The sequence below is a fragment of the Canis aureus genome, chromosome 10 (genome assembly GCF_053574225.1).
Source record: "Canis aureus isolate CA01 chromosome 10, VMU_Caureus_v.1.0, whole genome shotgun sequence".
NCBI classification, from domain to species: Eukaryota; Metazoa; Chordata; class Mammalia; order Carnivora; family Canidae; genus Canis; species Canis aureus.
Genome location: NC_135620.1, coordinates 23,644,373 through 23,658,905, shown reverse-complemented (window position 1 = coordinate 23,658,905; position 14,533 = coordinate 23,644,373). Strand labels below are relative to the sequence as shown.

Sequence of the window (14,533 nt, the reverse complement as noted above, 5' to 3'; positions counted from 1 at the left end):
ACCTTGAGCACAGAGCCACAGGTGGAGGCAGTGCTGGATCTCATGACCCTGAGATCATGATCTGAGCCAAAATCAAGAGTTAGCCACTTAAATCAAGTCAATCAGAGGGAGACAGTTATCTGATTTCACTCATATGTGGAATTTAAGAAAACATGATCATAGGGGAATGGACCGGAAAAATAAGATGAAATCAGAGAGGGAAACAACTCATAAGAGACTTAATCATAGGAAACAAACAGGGTTGCTGGAGGAGGGGTGGGGAGATGGGGTAACCGGGTGACAGGCATTAAGGAGGCCAGGTGGTGTAAAGAGCACTGGGTGTTCTATGCAACTGATGAATCACTAACCTCTACCTCTGAAACTAATAATATACTATGTTAATGAATTTAAATAAAAGAGGAATTGGCCACAACCCACTGAGCAATCCAGGTGCCTCTTTTTTTTTTTTAATGACTTTATTTATTTGAGAGCCCCAGAGAGCGAGCACAAGGACGGGGAGCATCACAGGGGGAGGGAGAAGCAGGCTTCCCTCTGAGCGGGGCGCCTGACTGCAGGGCTTGATCCCAGGACCCCGGGATAATCTGAGCCGAAGGCAGATGCTTGACCCATTGAGCTACCCAGGCGCCCCGCTTCTTCCTTTTAATGATGTTTTCGGGGCACGCGGCTGGCTCAGTCCGTAAAGGAGGCCACACTTGACCTTAGGGTCGTAAGTTCGAGCCCCACTTTGGGTGCAGCGATTACTGAAACACAGTCTTTATAAAAACGCCAACGTTTAAAACACTTTCACGACCTGGACGGCGCCCGTCACGCGGCAGGCAGGGAGGGGCTGCCCCGACCCTCCCGGCAGCGAACACTTTACAACCCGAACCGCCAACGGGCTTGGGCGGGGCCTGCCCTTCGCTACAGCTGGGTGCCCTTCCTCCGCGTCCGGGTTTCCCGAGCTCCCTGCCAGGCTGCGACGTCATCACGTTGAGACGCAGATGCCTCTGGCGGCGGCGCCTCACGCAGTGTCTGACGTCATGCCGTAGAGCTTAGCAACAGCGCAGGCTCCCGGCGGAGTCCGTTATGGCCGCTGCTGCCTTGAGGAGGATGAGGGGAGCCGTGCAAGCGAAACTGCGGCCCTCGCCGGGCCTCCAGGCGTCCGGGGTGCTGGCGCGGCCGCTGGTCCTGGCGCTCCTGCTCGCGTCCGCCACCACGTCCAGGGGTAAAGGGCGCGCGGCGGCAGCGCGGGCGCGGGCGCGGGCGCGGGCGGGGAGACGGGCCCGGCCAGGGCGCGGGCGCTTCCGAGTGTCCGGCGCAGATGGCGGCGTCCGGAGACGGCAGCGTCTCTCGGGGCGAGGTGGGCGAGCAGGCTGTCGGGAGGAGTCTCCGGCGGGCCCGGAGCGCGGCGGGGGGATGCGGCCATCCAGGGAGCCGGAAGCGGCGAGCGCGGGTGGGCGTGGAGGGGGGGCGGTGGCGTGGGCCCGGGACTCGAGCGCGTTGCCGCGGGAGTGGCGGTGGGGGTCTGCGAGGTTGCTCGCAGGGGCGAGTCGCGAGGGGGCCGAGGGAGCAAGTGCTGCCGGGACGGCGCAGTCAGGTGTGGTGTCGGGGCGGGGGGGGGGGGCAGCGTAGGGGGAGAGGCGCCGGGGAGGGGGAGTGTGGGCGCTCTCCGGCGCGGGGCAGCGGTGAGGACCTGGGGGGCGGGCGCCGACCCCGCCCGGCTGCTGCCGCATTTCGGCGAGCAGGAGCCCGACGGGGGACAGGACGCTGCAGACGCGGTTCTCCGTGCCCTGCCTTAGCCGGACGAGACTGCTTCGTTTTAATAGGGTCGTTAGGATTTGATTAGTTAATTAAAATTCTCTTAGACTTTTTTGTTGTTATTTATTGAAGCGTGGTTGGCATGTGACACGTGAGATTCGGAGGTACAACCTCATGATTTGACATTTGTAGACACTAGGAACGTACCGGCACGATAGTTGTAGTTACCACTCATCACCATACGGAATTAAAAATGATCTTTTCTCGTAATGAGAGTAAATGTTAAGATTTTCTATCTAAGCAACTTTCAAATATGCATTACTATATTCTCGACGATGGCCACCCCGGCTCTATATGTTGCATCCTTGCGAGTTACTTATTTTGTAACAGGAAGTTTGTACCTTTTGATACTCCTCTCCCAGCTCACCAGCCTCCAACACGCTCTTTGGCAGCCATCAGTCTAGTCTCTTCTCTGGGAGTTTGGCTTGTTTGCTTGTTTGTTTCGTTTTGATTTTTTTTTTTTTTTAAGATTTTATTTATTTGAGAGAGAGAATGAGCACGAGGAGGGGCAGAGGGAGAAGCAGACTCCCCACTGAGCAGGGAGCACCAGTGTGGGGCTCTATCCTGGGACCCCAGGATCATGACCTGAGCAGAAGGCAGATACTTAACTGACTGAGCCACCCGGGGAACCCATTGTTTTGATTTTTTTTATTCCACATATAAGTGAGGTCATACGGTGTTTGTCTTTTTCTGTCTGACTTATTTTGCTTAGCATAATGCTTCAAGGTCATGTCATGTGATGTCACAAATGCCATATTTCTTTTTTTTTAAAGATTTTATTTACTTTTTATTTTTTAAAAAAGATTTTATTTATTCATGAGAGACGCAGAGAGAGGGAGAAGCAGGCTCCACACAGGGAGCCCCATGTGGGACTCGATCCCAGGCCTCCAGGAGCATGCCCCCGGCCGAAGGCAGGCGCCAAACCTCTGAGCCACCCGGGTATCCCCCAGATTTTATTTATTTCTTCATGAGAGACACACAGAGGCAGAGACACAGGCAGAGGGAGAAGCAGGCTCCATGCAGGGAGCCCCATGTGCAGGACTCGGTCCTGGGCTCCGGGATCAGTCCTGAGCCAACCAGGTGTCCTACAAATGCCATATTTCATTTTTGTGTGTGTGTGGCTGAGTAGTATTCCATTGTGTATACATACCACATCTTGATCTGTTCATCCATCCATGGGTATTTAGGTTGTTTCCATATCTTGGCTCTTGTAAATAATGCTGCATGATTAAGTATTTCTTTTCTTAGAAATGTTACATTGTGAATGAAGATATTGAAGGCTTTATCAGGAAATAAATATGTAACCTACGGCCTGAGACTTAGGGAGAACAAATCCATTAATAAGAATTTGTAATGATTAAGCAGTATTTTGTTCAGTAGTCCGTTTTTCCTTTAGATCAAGACACAGTCCTGTTTTTCTTCTTATATGTTTTTTGAATTTTCAAATGAAAACCTGTGAATAGGATAGTGTTTTCTTGTTTGCCAACAGGGGCCGGGCTGTCTAGCCATAATTTGTCTACTACAGTGCTGTGGTTACTTCCTTAGGTTTCCTCAGCAGCACTGAGGTTAGGGCAGCCCCCATCCCAGAAGCATTTTAAGTCTGTGGGGGAAGGACTGAGGTTTGTTTTCCCAAGGCCTTTCATCATGAGTAAACATAACGAGGGTTTGTCTGGTTGATGCAGATATTCCTATTCCTAAAGTCCTTACATATCATGATTGTTTTGGTTATTTAATCATTAAAGAAAAAACCTGACAGTTAAACATTTATTTTTCTTACTGGAATGCTTAAGACATACAGTTTGAGGGATATAGCTGGTAACTGTAGTTTCAGAAACAGCTTTTCCCTTGGTTGAAAATTTTGTGAGAAGGGGCAAGCGAGGGGGAAGTGTGGACTCTTAAGGTATCCTCTTGTCCCTTTATTTATTAGAGCCCCATAAATGATTGCTTGATCTCTATTGGGACATTTTAGGTAACCTTTTTCTTTATTAAATCTTTCAGTTTAAAATTCTTATTCTCTACTGAAAATAATTTAAAATGTAAACTAACATACATGCTCTTGGAAGCAGCTACACTGCAGTACATACCTTATGGTAGAGTGATTTCAAAGTACTCTTAATAAAAAAGCTTACAGTCTAGATAGGGGGTGTGTGTGTTTTAAAAATCTTATTTATTCATGAGAGACACAGAGGCAGAGATGTAGGCAGAAGGGGAAGCAGACCCCCGCCCCCCCCCCCCCAGGAGCCTGATGCGGGACTCGATCCAAGGACCCCAGGATCACAACCTGAGCCAAAGGCAGGTGGCTCAACCACCGAGTCACCCAGGTGCCCCTAGATAGGATGTGTTGAGTTCCAAACTTCAAGTAAGCATAGAAAGTTACTACATTAGATTTATTTAAACTTGTTCCATATAAGGTTTCTTAAAATTTAAATACTTGGGTGTATTCTTGGCAATCTGTAAGGAATTTAAAGTTTTATATTTTATTTTGACAAAATCTAAAAAAATTAATATAAGCATTATTTTAGATCACTGGATGATCACCTTATGATTAAGTTTTGCCATGCCATTTCAAAAGTACCTACTTTCTATTTTTGCCATCAAACTACTCCCAAATGACCACCTCAATTTAATGTGTAATGTGTTTAATTTTTTTTTTAAAGATTTTAATTATTTATTCATGAGAGACACAGAGAGAGAGGCAGAGACACAGGCAGAGGGGAGAAGCAGCCTCCCTGCAAGAAGCCTGATGCGGGACTCCATCCTGGACCCCAGGATCATGCCCTGAGCCAAAGTCAGGCGCTCAACCACTGAGCCACCCAGGTGTCCCTATTTTGTTTTTGGAGTGGGAAGTAAAAATACATTTCTTTAAACTTTTTATTTTGAAATAATTGTAGATTCTCTTGCTGTTGTAGGATATAATACATATCCTATGTACCCTTTACTCAGTTTCCCCAGTGGTAACATCTTAAGAAACTATAATACAGTATCACAGTCGTGATACTGACTTGGGTACACTAAAAGAGCATTGCCATCACCCTCTTGTGTTGCTCTTGTATAGTTACTCCCACTTCCTTCCTATCCCCCATTCCCTCTTGAAATCATGGCAACCACTTATCTGTTATTTCTTTAATTTTATCATTTGAAGGATGTGATATAAACGGAATCATATGGTATGTAATTTTTTGGAATTGGCTTTTTTTAACCTAGCATAATTCTGTGGAGGTTAATATAGTTGTTTCATTTGTTCTTTTTTATTGCTGAGTGATTCCATTATTGTATAGATATATTGCACTTTGTTTAACCATTCACCTTTTGAAGGACATCGGGGTTGTTTCCGGGTTTTGGCTATTCTGTGAATGTTCATGTACAGATTTTTTGTGTGATTGTAAGTTTTCATTTCTTTGGGATAAATGGCCAGGGGTGCAATTGCTGGATCATAGGGTAGTTACATATTTAGTTTTTTAAGGAATTGCCAAAGTGTTTTCTGGCATTGCTGTCCTTTTTTTAAAAAAAGATTTTATTTATTTATTCATTCATGAGAGACACACAGAGGGAGAAGCAGAGACACAGGCAGAGAGAGAAGCAGGCTCCATGCAGGAGCCCGACGTGGGACTCGATCCTGGGTCTCCAGGATCATGCCCTGGGCCGAAGGCTGCCCCTGGCATTGTCGTCCTATTTTATGTTACCACCAGCAACACTTAAGTGATCTAGCTTCTCTGCATCTTTGCCAATATTTGGTTTTGTCATTACTTTTTATTTTAGTCATTTTGATAGATGTGTAGTGATATCTTTATTGTGGCTTTAATTTGCATTTCCCTGATGCATAATATCTTTTCCTGTGCTTATTTGCCATATATATATGTCTTCAGTGAAATGTACCTTTGTGTCTGTTGCCTGTGTTCTAGTTGGATTGTTAGCTTTTTCATTTTTTGAGTTTTCAGATTTCTTTATGTATTCTGGATACTAGTCCATTTTTGGGTTGGGGCTTACAAATATTTCTTCCTTTGTATAGCTTATCTTTTCATCCTCACAGGAAAGTCTTTCGTGGAGCAAATTTTTTTCATTTTGATAGAATCAAATTTATAGGGTTTTTTTCCTTTTATGTACTGTGTTTTTTGGTGTCAAGTCTACAAATTTGTGTTTAGTCCTAGATTGCAGATTTTTTTTCCTTTGTCTTTTTCTAAAAGTTTGTATAGTTGTACATTTTACCTTTATTTTTATTTTTTGAAGATTTATTTATTTGAGGGAGGGAGTGCTAGCGAGTGAGCCTGTGCCTGTGCTTACAAAAGCAGGGAGTAGGGGGAGGGGCAGAGGGGGAGGGAGAGGAAGAGGGAGAGGGAGAGAATCCCAAGCGGAATTCATGCTGGGTGAGGAGCACGGGGAGGGCTTGATCTAACTACCCTGAGATCATGACCTGAGTTGAAACCAAGAGTTGGGTGCTTAACCAACTGAGCCACCCAGGCATCCCTACATTTTACATTTAAATTGGTAATCCGGGATCCCTGGGTGGCGCAGCGGTTTAGCGCCTGCCTTTGGCCCAGGGCGCGATCCTGGAGACCCGGGATCGAATCCCACGTCGGGCTCCTGGTGCATGGAGCTTGCTTCTCCCTCTGCCTATGTCTCTGCCTCTCTCTCTCTCTCTCTCTCTCTCTCTGTGTGTGACTATCATAAAAATAAAAAAAATTGGTAATCCATTTTATTTTTATTGTATTTATTTATTATTTTTATCTTTAAAGGAATCTCTACACCCAACATGGGTCTTGAACCTACCATCCCAAGATCAAGAGTCCCATGCTCCTCTGACTGAGCACTGTGAACCATTTTTAGTTAATTTTTGTATAAGGTGTGAGGCTTAGGTCAAGTTTCATTTGGCTTGTTAATATGGTGGATTGCGTTGATTGATTTTTGAATACTATCAGTTTTGCATCCCTGGAATAACCCTTGTTCATGGAATATCATTCTTTTTATATATGACTTATTTCTATTTGCTAATATTTTGTTAAGAATTTTTGCAGCTATTCACGAAAAATATTAGTCTGCAGTTTTCTTTTTCTGTAGTGTTTTGGTTTTGGTATCAGGGTAATAATACTACCTTCATAAATTGAATTGAACAGTGTTCCCTTCTGTTCTCTGGAAGAGGTTCTGTAGAATTGGTGATAGTTCTTTAAACATTTAATTCTCCAGTGAAACCATTTGGGCCTGGAGATTAATTTTTTGGGAGTTTTAAAATTCAAGATTTAATTGCATTAATAGTTATAGCGCTATTGGTATGATGTATTTCATACTGGGTGAGTTATAGTTTGTGTTTTTAAGACTGATCTTAAACTTTTCTCTTTTTAGTTGGCTTTTTATGACATTGCTCTGGCAGGGGAGGAGGGGTTGCTCTACAGTACTGTCAGATAGATGTAGAAATCTAGGGTCTCCATTTGATCTCTGTTGACACCCAAAGGGTGATAGTCTTCTTGTTACTTTCTGGACAAGGGTGGGGGTTCTGTCTCCCCTCATGGTCTGTACTTATATGGTAGTGAGGGTGGCTTTCTTACTACTGGGTGATGATTAAAGTCTTAACTCTCCACTAGGCCTCTTCTGACACCATTACACTGTGGAGAGGAAGAGGCAGTTTGTCACAGCCTGCTGAGGGTGGAAGTCTAGGCTCTCTACTTGGCCTTTGCTTGTGTAGATGCGAGGAGAGCCACAGTGGTGGTTTTTTGTTTTTGTTTTTGTAGATGTTTGCCTGGAGTAGAGCAGTCATTATCTAAAAGTTTTCTTTCTTCCTAGGCTGCCTCTCTCCTGATTTTTTGGTTAGAGAGAGCAGGCTTTTTTTTTTTTTTTTTTTTGTGGTCCGGGGATGGTTTGTGTACATACTCCCTGATGTTTCCAGGTTGCTGGTTTCTTTAGCTAGAAGTCCAGAATATGTGAGGTAAAAGAAAAATCCAGGGAAGTTCCCACTAGGTTGTTTCTCAGGTCCTGAGGTTTCTAACCACTCTGCCTTATTTTCTCTACCTTTCAGAGTCTTAAGCTATTTTTTATATAATATACAGGGTTGTTTTCCATGGAGGAATAGGGAAAATTTGTCTACTCCATATTCCTGGAAGCCTAAGTAAGAATTCATTTTGAATGTCAGACATCCAAGAGGAGATGTCAAGTTGCAGTTGGATTTATGAGTCTAGAGTTCTGGTAGTTCATGGAAGTTCCCTTCTTATGGCTTCCTTTTTTCCCAGAGAAGTTAGGAAGTGATGTCATCCATTGAGAATGAGGACAACAGAGAAGGTGTGGAAAGTTTGAGAATAGAGGAGCGTATGAATAGTCTCCTAAGGAAGTAGGAAGGTAAATGGACTAGAAAAATAGAGTATAATTGCCCACAACATTGCATGTGTGCCTGAATTTTTGGCATTTAATTTAAAATGAAATAAAAACAGTGATATGGTCATGTATTTATTTCTAGATCTGTTCAGCTGCTTGGTGCAGATGGGGGAGTAGTCAGAAAATTTGATTTTACTTGGGATGTAGCCTTGCCAAGTGAATGGGACAAGGTGAGAAAGGGGTTAGGGGCCTGGAGGTGTACATAAGGGAGGGTTAATAGCTGACTATAAAACTGAATCTGGATAAAGAGAGAGGACAAGAGTATTGGGCAAGTATGGGATGGTGGCCCACGGAGGACTGAAAAGATGGTAGGATCAGATAATTGTAGGTCCTGAATCCTGAATGAATTAGGATAGATGGTCATGTCAGCAAGTAGGATGCGTGAAATTTAGATCGTGGAAGATTTGTGAGGATACTGACCATGATATGACAAGTTAAGGGGGAGGTCTGGCTCATCAGAAGAGAGGTCAAGGATTTTGAAATCAAAACAGTACTTGAGTAGATTGAACTAGAGTTCATTCTAGAGCCAGGAGCTAAAATAATTGAGAATAGGAACCGTTGACCTGGAGTTCATGGACAAAGATTATAGAGGGTGATAGGTGATGCTAGGAGAATCAAAGCTGGTGCATCTAGGGAGGGGAATGGGATAATGGTCTGAAAGGGCCCCTCGGCCCCCCACCCCCAGTAATTTTCCCCCTTCCAAATTCAGTGGTGCAAGGATGTGGGTAAAAAAACAACTTTTAATTAAAAGGGCTTCAGGGAAAGTGTATCTTTAGGGGAGAGCTAGTTTTCAGTTATAACAAGAAATTGAAGGATAAGAGATTTGCTTATATCTGACTGAATTCCAGAGTGCACAGTGGATAAGTTTCTGGACATAGAGAGAGGTGGCTGGTGTGGACAATTACAGTCATTCCCACTCCTATCAGCTTGTGTCCTTTAAAAATACACGATTATTCTATTTTAGTATATATGCTGCCGAAGTGAGTAATGTACATGATTATTCTAAAAGTCAAGTATAGAAAAACAATTTTTAAAAAAGTCACGATTAGTTAGTTGCTTCTAGGTTTAAAAAGTTATAGTTTAAATCATACTTTCCCCAATTTTGGCAGGAAAGTTAAATCTACCAGAGAAATAGTAATTTGTAAATGCAAATGTAAAAATTCTTTTAAGAAATTCCTGTTAATAGTTTTCTGAATAATGTAGGCATTTGTAGGCCCTGTTTCTTTTCTTCCAATGGAAAGTTTCAAGGAACCAACTGTTGAAAGTATTTAAGACAGTTTTACTAATATTTTTTTTTTACCACTTTGCTAGTTTATTTTTTTCTAAGAGATTCCATTCAGTCCAATTAAAACTAGCTATTTATTTTTCCTATACAAAATAGGTGTCAACTTTCTATACAAAATAGGTGTCAACAAACCACAGTATATTCATGTATTCAAGTATTACATGTTTGAACAAAGAGTAGCCTTTTAGGTTGCTAATTTATGTGCATGTACACATTTGTGAAAGTCCAGGAATGATTTGGTTTAACTTACCCCTATAAAATATTTTAATTTGATAGACTTTAAAATAGTATCTGTATATTTTTAGATCTCATATGACAATCACTTTTTTTTTTTTTTACAAGATTTATTTATTTTTAGAGAGTGTAGGGGAAGGGACAGAAGGAGAGAGAGAGAGAGAGAGAGAGAGAGTCTTAAGTGGACTCTGCTAAGTCCAAGCCCAACACAGGACTTAGATCTCATGACCCTGAGATCATGACTGGAGCTGAAACCAAGACTTAGACACTTAACTGTGCCACCCAGGTTCCCCAGACAGTTCCTTTTTTAACAAATATAATGGATGCTCTTGAAGTTTTTTTTTTTTTTTTTTTTTAACAGATACTATATTAGATTGTTAATTAGAAACACTTAAATTTCATCAGGGATTCTTCTGAACTTTTGGTGTATAGAGTTATTTCTGTAAATACTTTACTGTAGTAAACCATACTGAGTGGGTAGGAGCATAAGGAAATAAGAACTTGTATGTGTTTGGTGTCATTCCCATACCTGGATTGCCTTTCCCAAGCTTTAAAATAGTCTAGTTCAAAAAAAAAAAAAAAAAATCTACTTCACACTTAGTTTTCAATTTCCATTTCTTCCCCTTTAGGAGTTTTCACTTTCTTCTACCTAAGAATACTTAAAAAGAAAACTGGCAGAGGAGGCCTTCTGGTTCTGGCATCACTTAGAAATGCTGCCTGCAGCTTGCTTATAGCGTCTCTTAAATTTGTTGTATATTTTGAAAATATTTAGGTTTGCATTCTATGTCTAGTTTTTATTTTTTATTTTTATTTTTTGTATATTTTTTAATTGGAGTTCGATTTGCCAACATATAGCATAACACCCAGTGCTCATCCTGTCAAGTGCCCCCTCAGTGCCCGTCACCCAGTCACCCCAACCCCCTGCCCACCTCCCCTTCCACTACCCCTTGTCCATTTCCCAGAGTTAGGAGTCTCTCATGTTCTGTCACCCTCTCTGATATTTCCCACTCATTTTCTCTCCTTTTCCTTTTATTCCCTTTCTATATCTAGTTTGTGGCCTACTTGAGCTAGGATCAGCCACCAATCTCTGTTCTGGGGATGGTGTGCAGTCTGGACAGGTGTTACTCTGAAGTCCAGCCTCTATGTGAAATGAAAACAGAGGGGATGGATGAGAGCTTTGTGTGAATTTCACCATTGTTACCTAAAGTTATCCCTCTCTGTTCTTTCCTTTTTCTTTTGGTGACAGGCTATGTAATGTAGTAGGTCTTTCATTTCTTTCTGGCTAAAGAGTTATTACCTGATGAATAATTGACTAAGAAGAAATGTAACGGATTGCTGGCTATTGAGGCATATTAACAAATAACAAAAGAGAGAGGAATTTACCAAAGAGAAATGCTTAGTGAAAATTTTAGGTAAATATGCTTCTGGCTTGGTGGAGATGAAGTTGGAGATTTCAGTTTAATGTTCTTTATTCACTATTTTAGCTCTTCCACAAACCAATTTGTCGAGCCACACTGTACTCCAGCCAGATGTTTCTGCTCCAAGTACGAGTGCTGTAACACATGAAAACCAAACCAAACTTTCTGTCTTCCAAATCCGCACCACTCTCCAACCCACAGCTAGTACAGAGAAAAGTGGAGGAGCATCTGTGGCCCCTCATCCCTCACCTACTACTTCTCTGTCTCAAGAGGAAACAGGTAACAATGAAGATCCCAGCATAGAGGAAGAGGATCTTCTCACGCTCAATAGTTCTCCGTCCACTGCCAAAGACACTCTGGACAATGGAGACTATGGAGAACCAGACTATGACTGGACCACCAGCCCCAGAGACGATGAGTCCAGTGAGGCCCTGGAAGAAAACAGGAACTACATGGAAATTGAACAGTCAGTGAGGTCTTTTAAGAGCCCATCCTCAAATATTGAAGAGGAAGATAGCCATTTCTTTTTTCATCTTATTATTTTTGCTTTTTGTATTGCTGTTGTTTACATTACATATCACAACAAAAGGAAGGTATGTTTGGTCTTTTCAGCCCCTCTAATTATCCTTTCTTATCTGTTCCATTTCTTACTAATGTTTTTGATGATTCAGAATTTTGTTCTTTTTTAGTCAAGTGTAAATTGATGGTAAAATATCAAGATGTCTGATCAATTTGTAAATCTGTGGTGTATTTCAACAAATTACAGACAATGCTTTATCTTGTGTGCTTCTAAAAAAACGTTGAAAGGTTTTTTAATTAGCGAAACCAAAGCCTGGTGTTTTTTTTCTTTTTAATAAATTTATTTTTTATTGGTGTTCAATTTGTCAACATACAGAATAACACCCAGTGCTCATCCAGTCAAGTGCCCACCTCAGTGCCTGCCACCCAGTCACCCCCACCCCCCACCCCCCACCCACCTCCCCTTCCACCACCCCTAGTTCGTTTCCCAGAGTTAGGAGTCTTTCATGTTCTGTCTCCCTTTCTGATATTTCCTACCCATTTCTTCTCCCTTCCCCTCTATTCCCTTTCACTATTATTTACATTCCCCAAATGAATGAGACCATATAATGTTTGTCCTTCTCCGATTGACTTATTTCACTCAGCATAATACCCTCCAGTTCCATCCACGTCAAAGCAAATGGTGGGTATTTGTCATTTCTAATAGCTGAGTAATATTCCATTGTATACATAAACCACATCTTCTTTATCCATTCATCTTTCAATGGACACCGAGGCTCTTCCACAGTTTGGCTATTGTGGACATTGCTGCTATAAACATTGGGGTGCAGGTGTTCCGGCATTTCATTGCATCTGTATCTTTGGGGAGCCTGATGGTTTTTAAAAAACAGGTTGTATGTCTTAAGTTAGCATTGCTACTTCAGTGGCAATATTTGTGGAAAAAGATTAATTGCTTATATATACTTTTAATTAAGCTTTGAATTTAATGATCTTTTAATAACTTTTTTCCTGGTTGTAAAATACATATTTATTTTGAATATATAAATACATATTTATTTAGAATGCCAGTGATATTCTATCCCAGTTTTGAATGTTGGGCCATCTCTGTTATAACTACCTAAGGGACTCCTTGGTTCCCCTGTGATCTACTAACTCATTTCTGCAGATGGAACCCAGAATCAATCTTCAGCAAGCATTCTGCATTAAATTTTGAGAAGCACTGTTTTACTTTTTTTACAAAATGGAAAATAAAGCCCTTCTGTTGTTGTTATTTTGCTTTCTGAATTTGGGGGCCTAGGACAGAGATAATACACTTATTATAATTGTTATACTTTTAGCATATCCCCACGTTCTTTTTTGCATATCTAATTTATTTATTTATTTGTTTGTTTATTTATTTTTTCCAGATTTTCCTTCTGGTTCAAAGCAGGAAATGGCGTGATGGTCTTTGTTCCAAAACAGTGGAATATCATCGTCTAGACCAGAATGTTAATGAGGCAATGCCTTCTCTGAAGATTACCAATGATTATATTTTTTAAAGCACTGTGATTTGAGTTTGCTTATTATGTAATTTTATTTGCTTGACTTTTTTATATAATATTGTGCAGATGTTTGCCATAGGCAGTTGGTACTTAGAGAGATGGGTCTCTCTTTATTTTGCCTTGGTGCTTTGGAAATGAAATGTCACAAACAAGGAGTATATAATTTTTTATCTACACTTTTAGAGGTAAATTTAATCAGGTGTCCAGAATGTGGAGCTAAGCATTATCTGTTAGTTTTGTTTTAGATTTCTTTATTACTTCTTTTGGAAGTATTAGTAATACTGGTTTTAAAAGATCCCAACCTTGTAACTAAATCCTAACATATCTGGTACTGTTGGCTCAGATTCTCTTTCTGCCATCCAAGTACTATTTTTTAAGCATACATTCTGTGCTCCCAAACTATAATCTACAAGGATGTGTGTAATAGTGCTTGGCATATAAGTAACATTTTTTCTTCCAGGAAAATTGCTTTGGATATTTTTGGATAATTTAATTTAAACATAACTTAAGATAATGATATTGCTCAATCTGACCACAATTTTAGGCAAAACATTAATAAATGTCTCTAGAAATCCTGGCAGTAGAGAGACTCTGCAGTTTGCAGTGGACGTGGATAAAATGTTATAGAGATACTGTATTTTGGCTTAAATTACTGAATTAAATTTAGAGGTAGAAATTGTGGCAAAATATTAAATACAAATTCAGTTGCTTTTAGTTAGCAATTGATTGTAGCACGGGTTCCTCCAAGCTTTCAAGCAAGGAGCAGAGTTTAAAATTATATCAGATTTGTTCATTTTGTTTATTACTTTATAGTAAGTTTGAATAAACCTTAGGGGCCATTATCACTTAAGTAATACTTTATCTAGGCTTTTCAAAATTATACCTCAATGAAGTTGTTTGTATACATAAAGGATATATGTGTACACTGACTTTTTCTCCCCATGTACTTGTTTTATTTTCTTCTGTTTTGTTTTTCACAGCAACTGGAAATTATTTAATGTATTTCATTTTAGCCTGTCTTTATATAATAAAGAGTTGATCAGTTTGTAAATATGTGATTTAAACCATGGTTGACTTACAAATGTCACTGCAATTTTTTAGAAAACATAATCCCTAATATATGTTAAACACCTACTCAGAAAGCCCAGGTGAGCCAGTGAGCATGTGCTTTGTGTAAAGATGGAAGAAGTAGGGCAATCCATCATTTCTTTCAGGTGGACAATTTACTGTCCTAATAAGGAAGGGAGCACAATGGAAATACACCTGAACTGTTTTATTGCAGTAATTTTTCATATCTGAAATTGTATTATTTAATATTTTGAATAAGATTTTAAAAATAAATGGCAAAGATATAAATCTATGATTTTATAAGTATGTTT

The 14,533-nt window shown here is 40.8% G+C and overlaps 1 protein-coding gene across 1 annotated transcript; it reads left to right on the top strand.

The window, feature by feature from the left end:
* Nucleotides 1–1,010: 1,010 nt before the first annotated feature.
* Nucleotides 1,011–14,514, top strand: C10H5orf15 (chromosome 10 C5orf15 homolog). Its single transcript, XM_077911673.1, has 3 exons — nucleotides 1,011–1,204; nucleotides 11,161–11,687; nucleotides 13,020–14,514. Exons 1-3 carry the CDS (start codon nucleotides 1,066–1,068, stop codon nucleotides 13,149–13,151), a joined length of 798 nt encoding a protein of 265 aa, XP_077767799.1. The 5' UTR covers nucleotides 1,011–1,065; the 3' UTR covers nucleotides 13,152–14,514.
* Nucleotides 14,515–14,533: the final 19 nt, after the last annotated feature.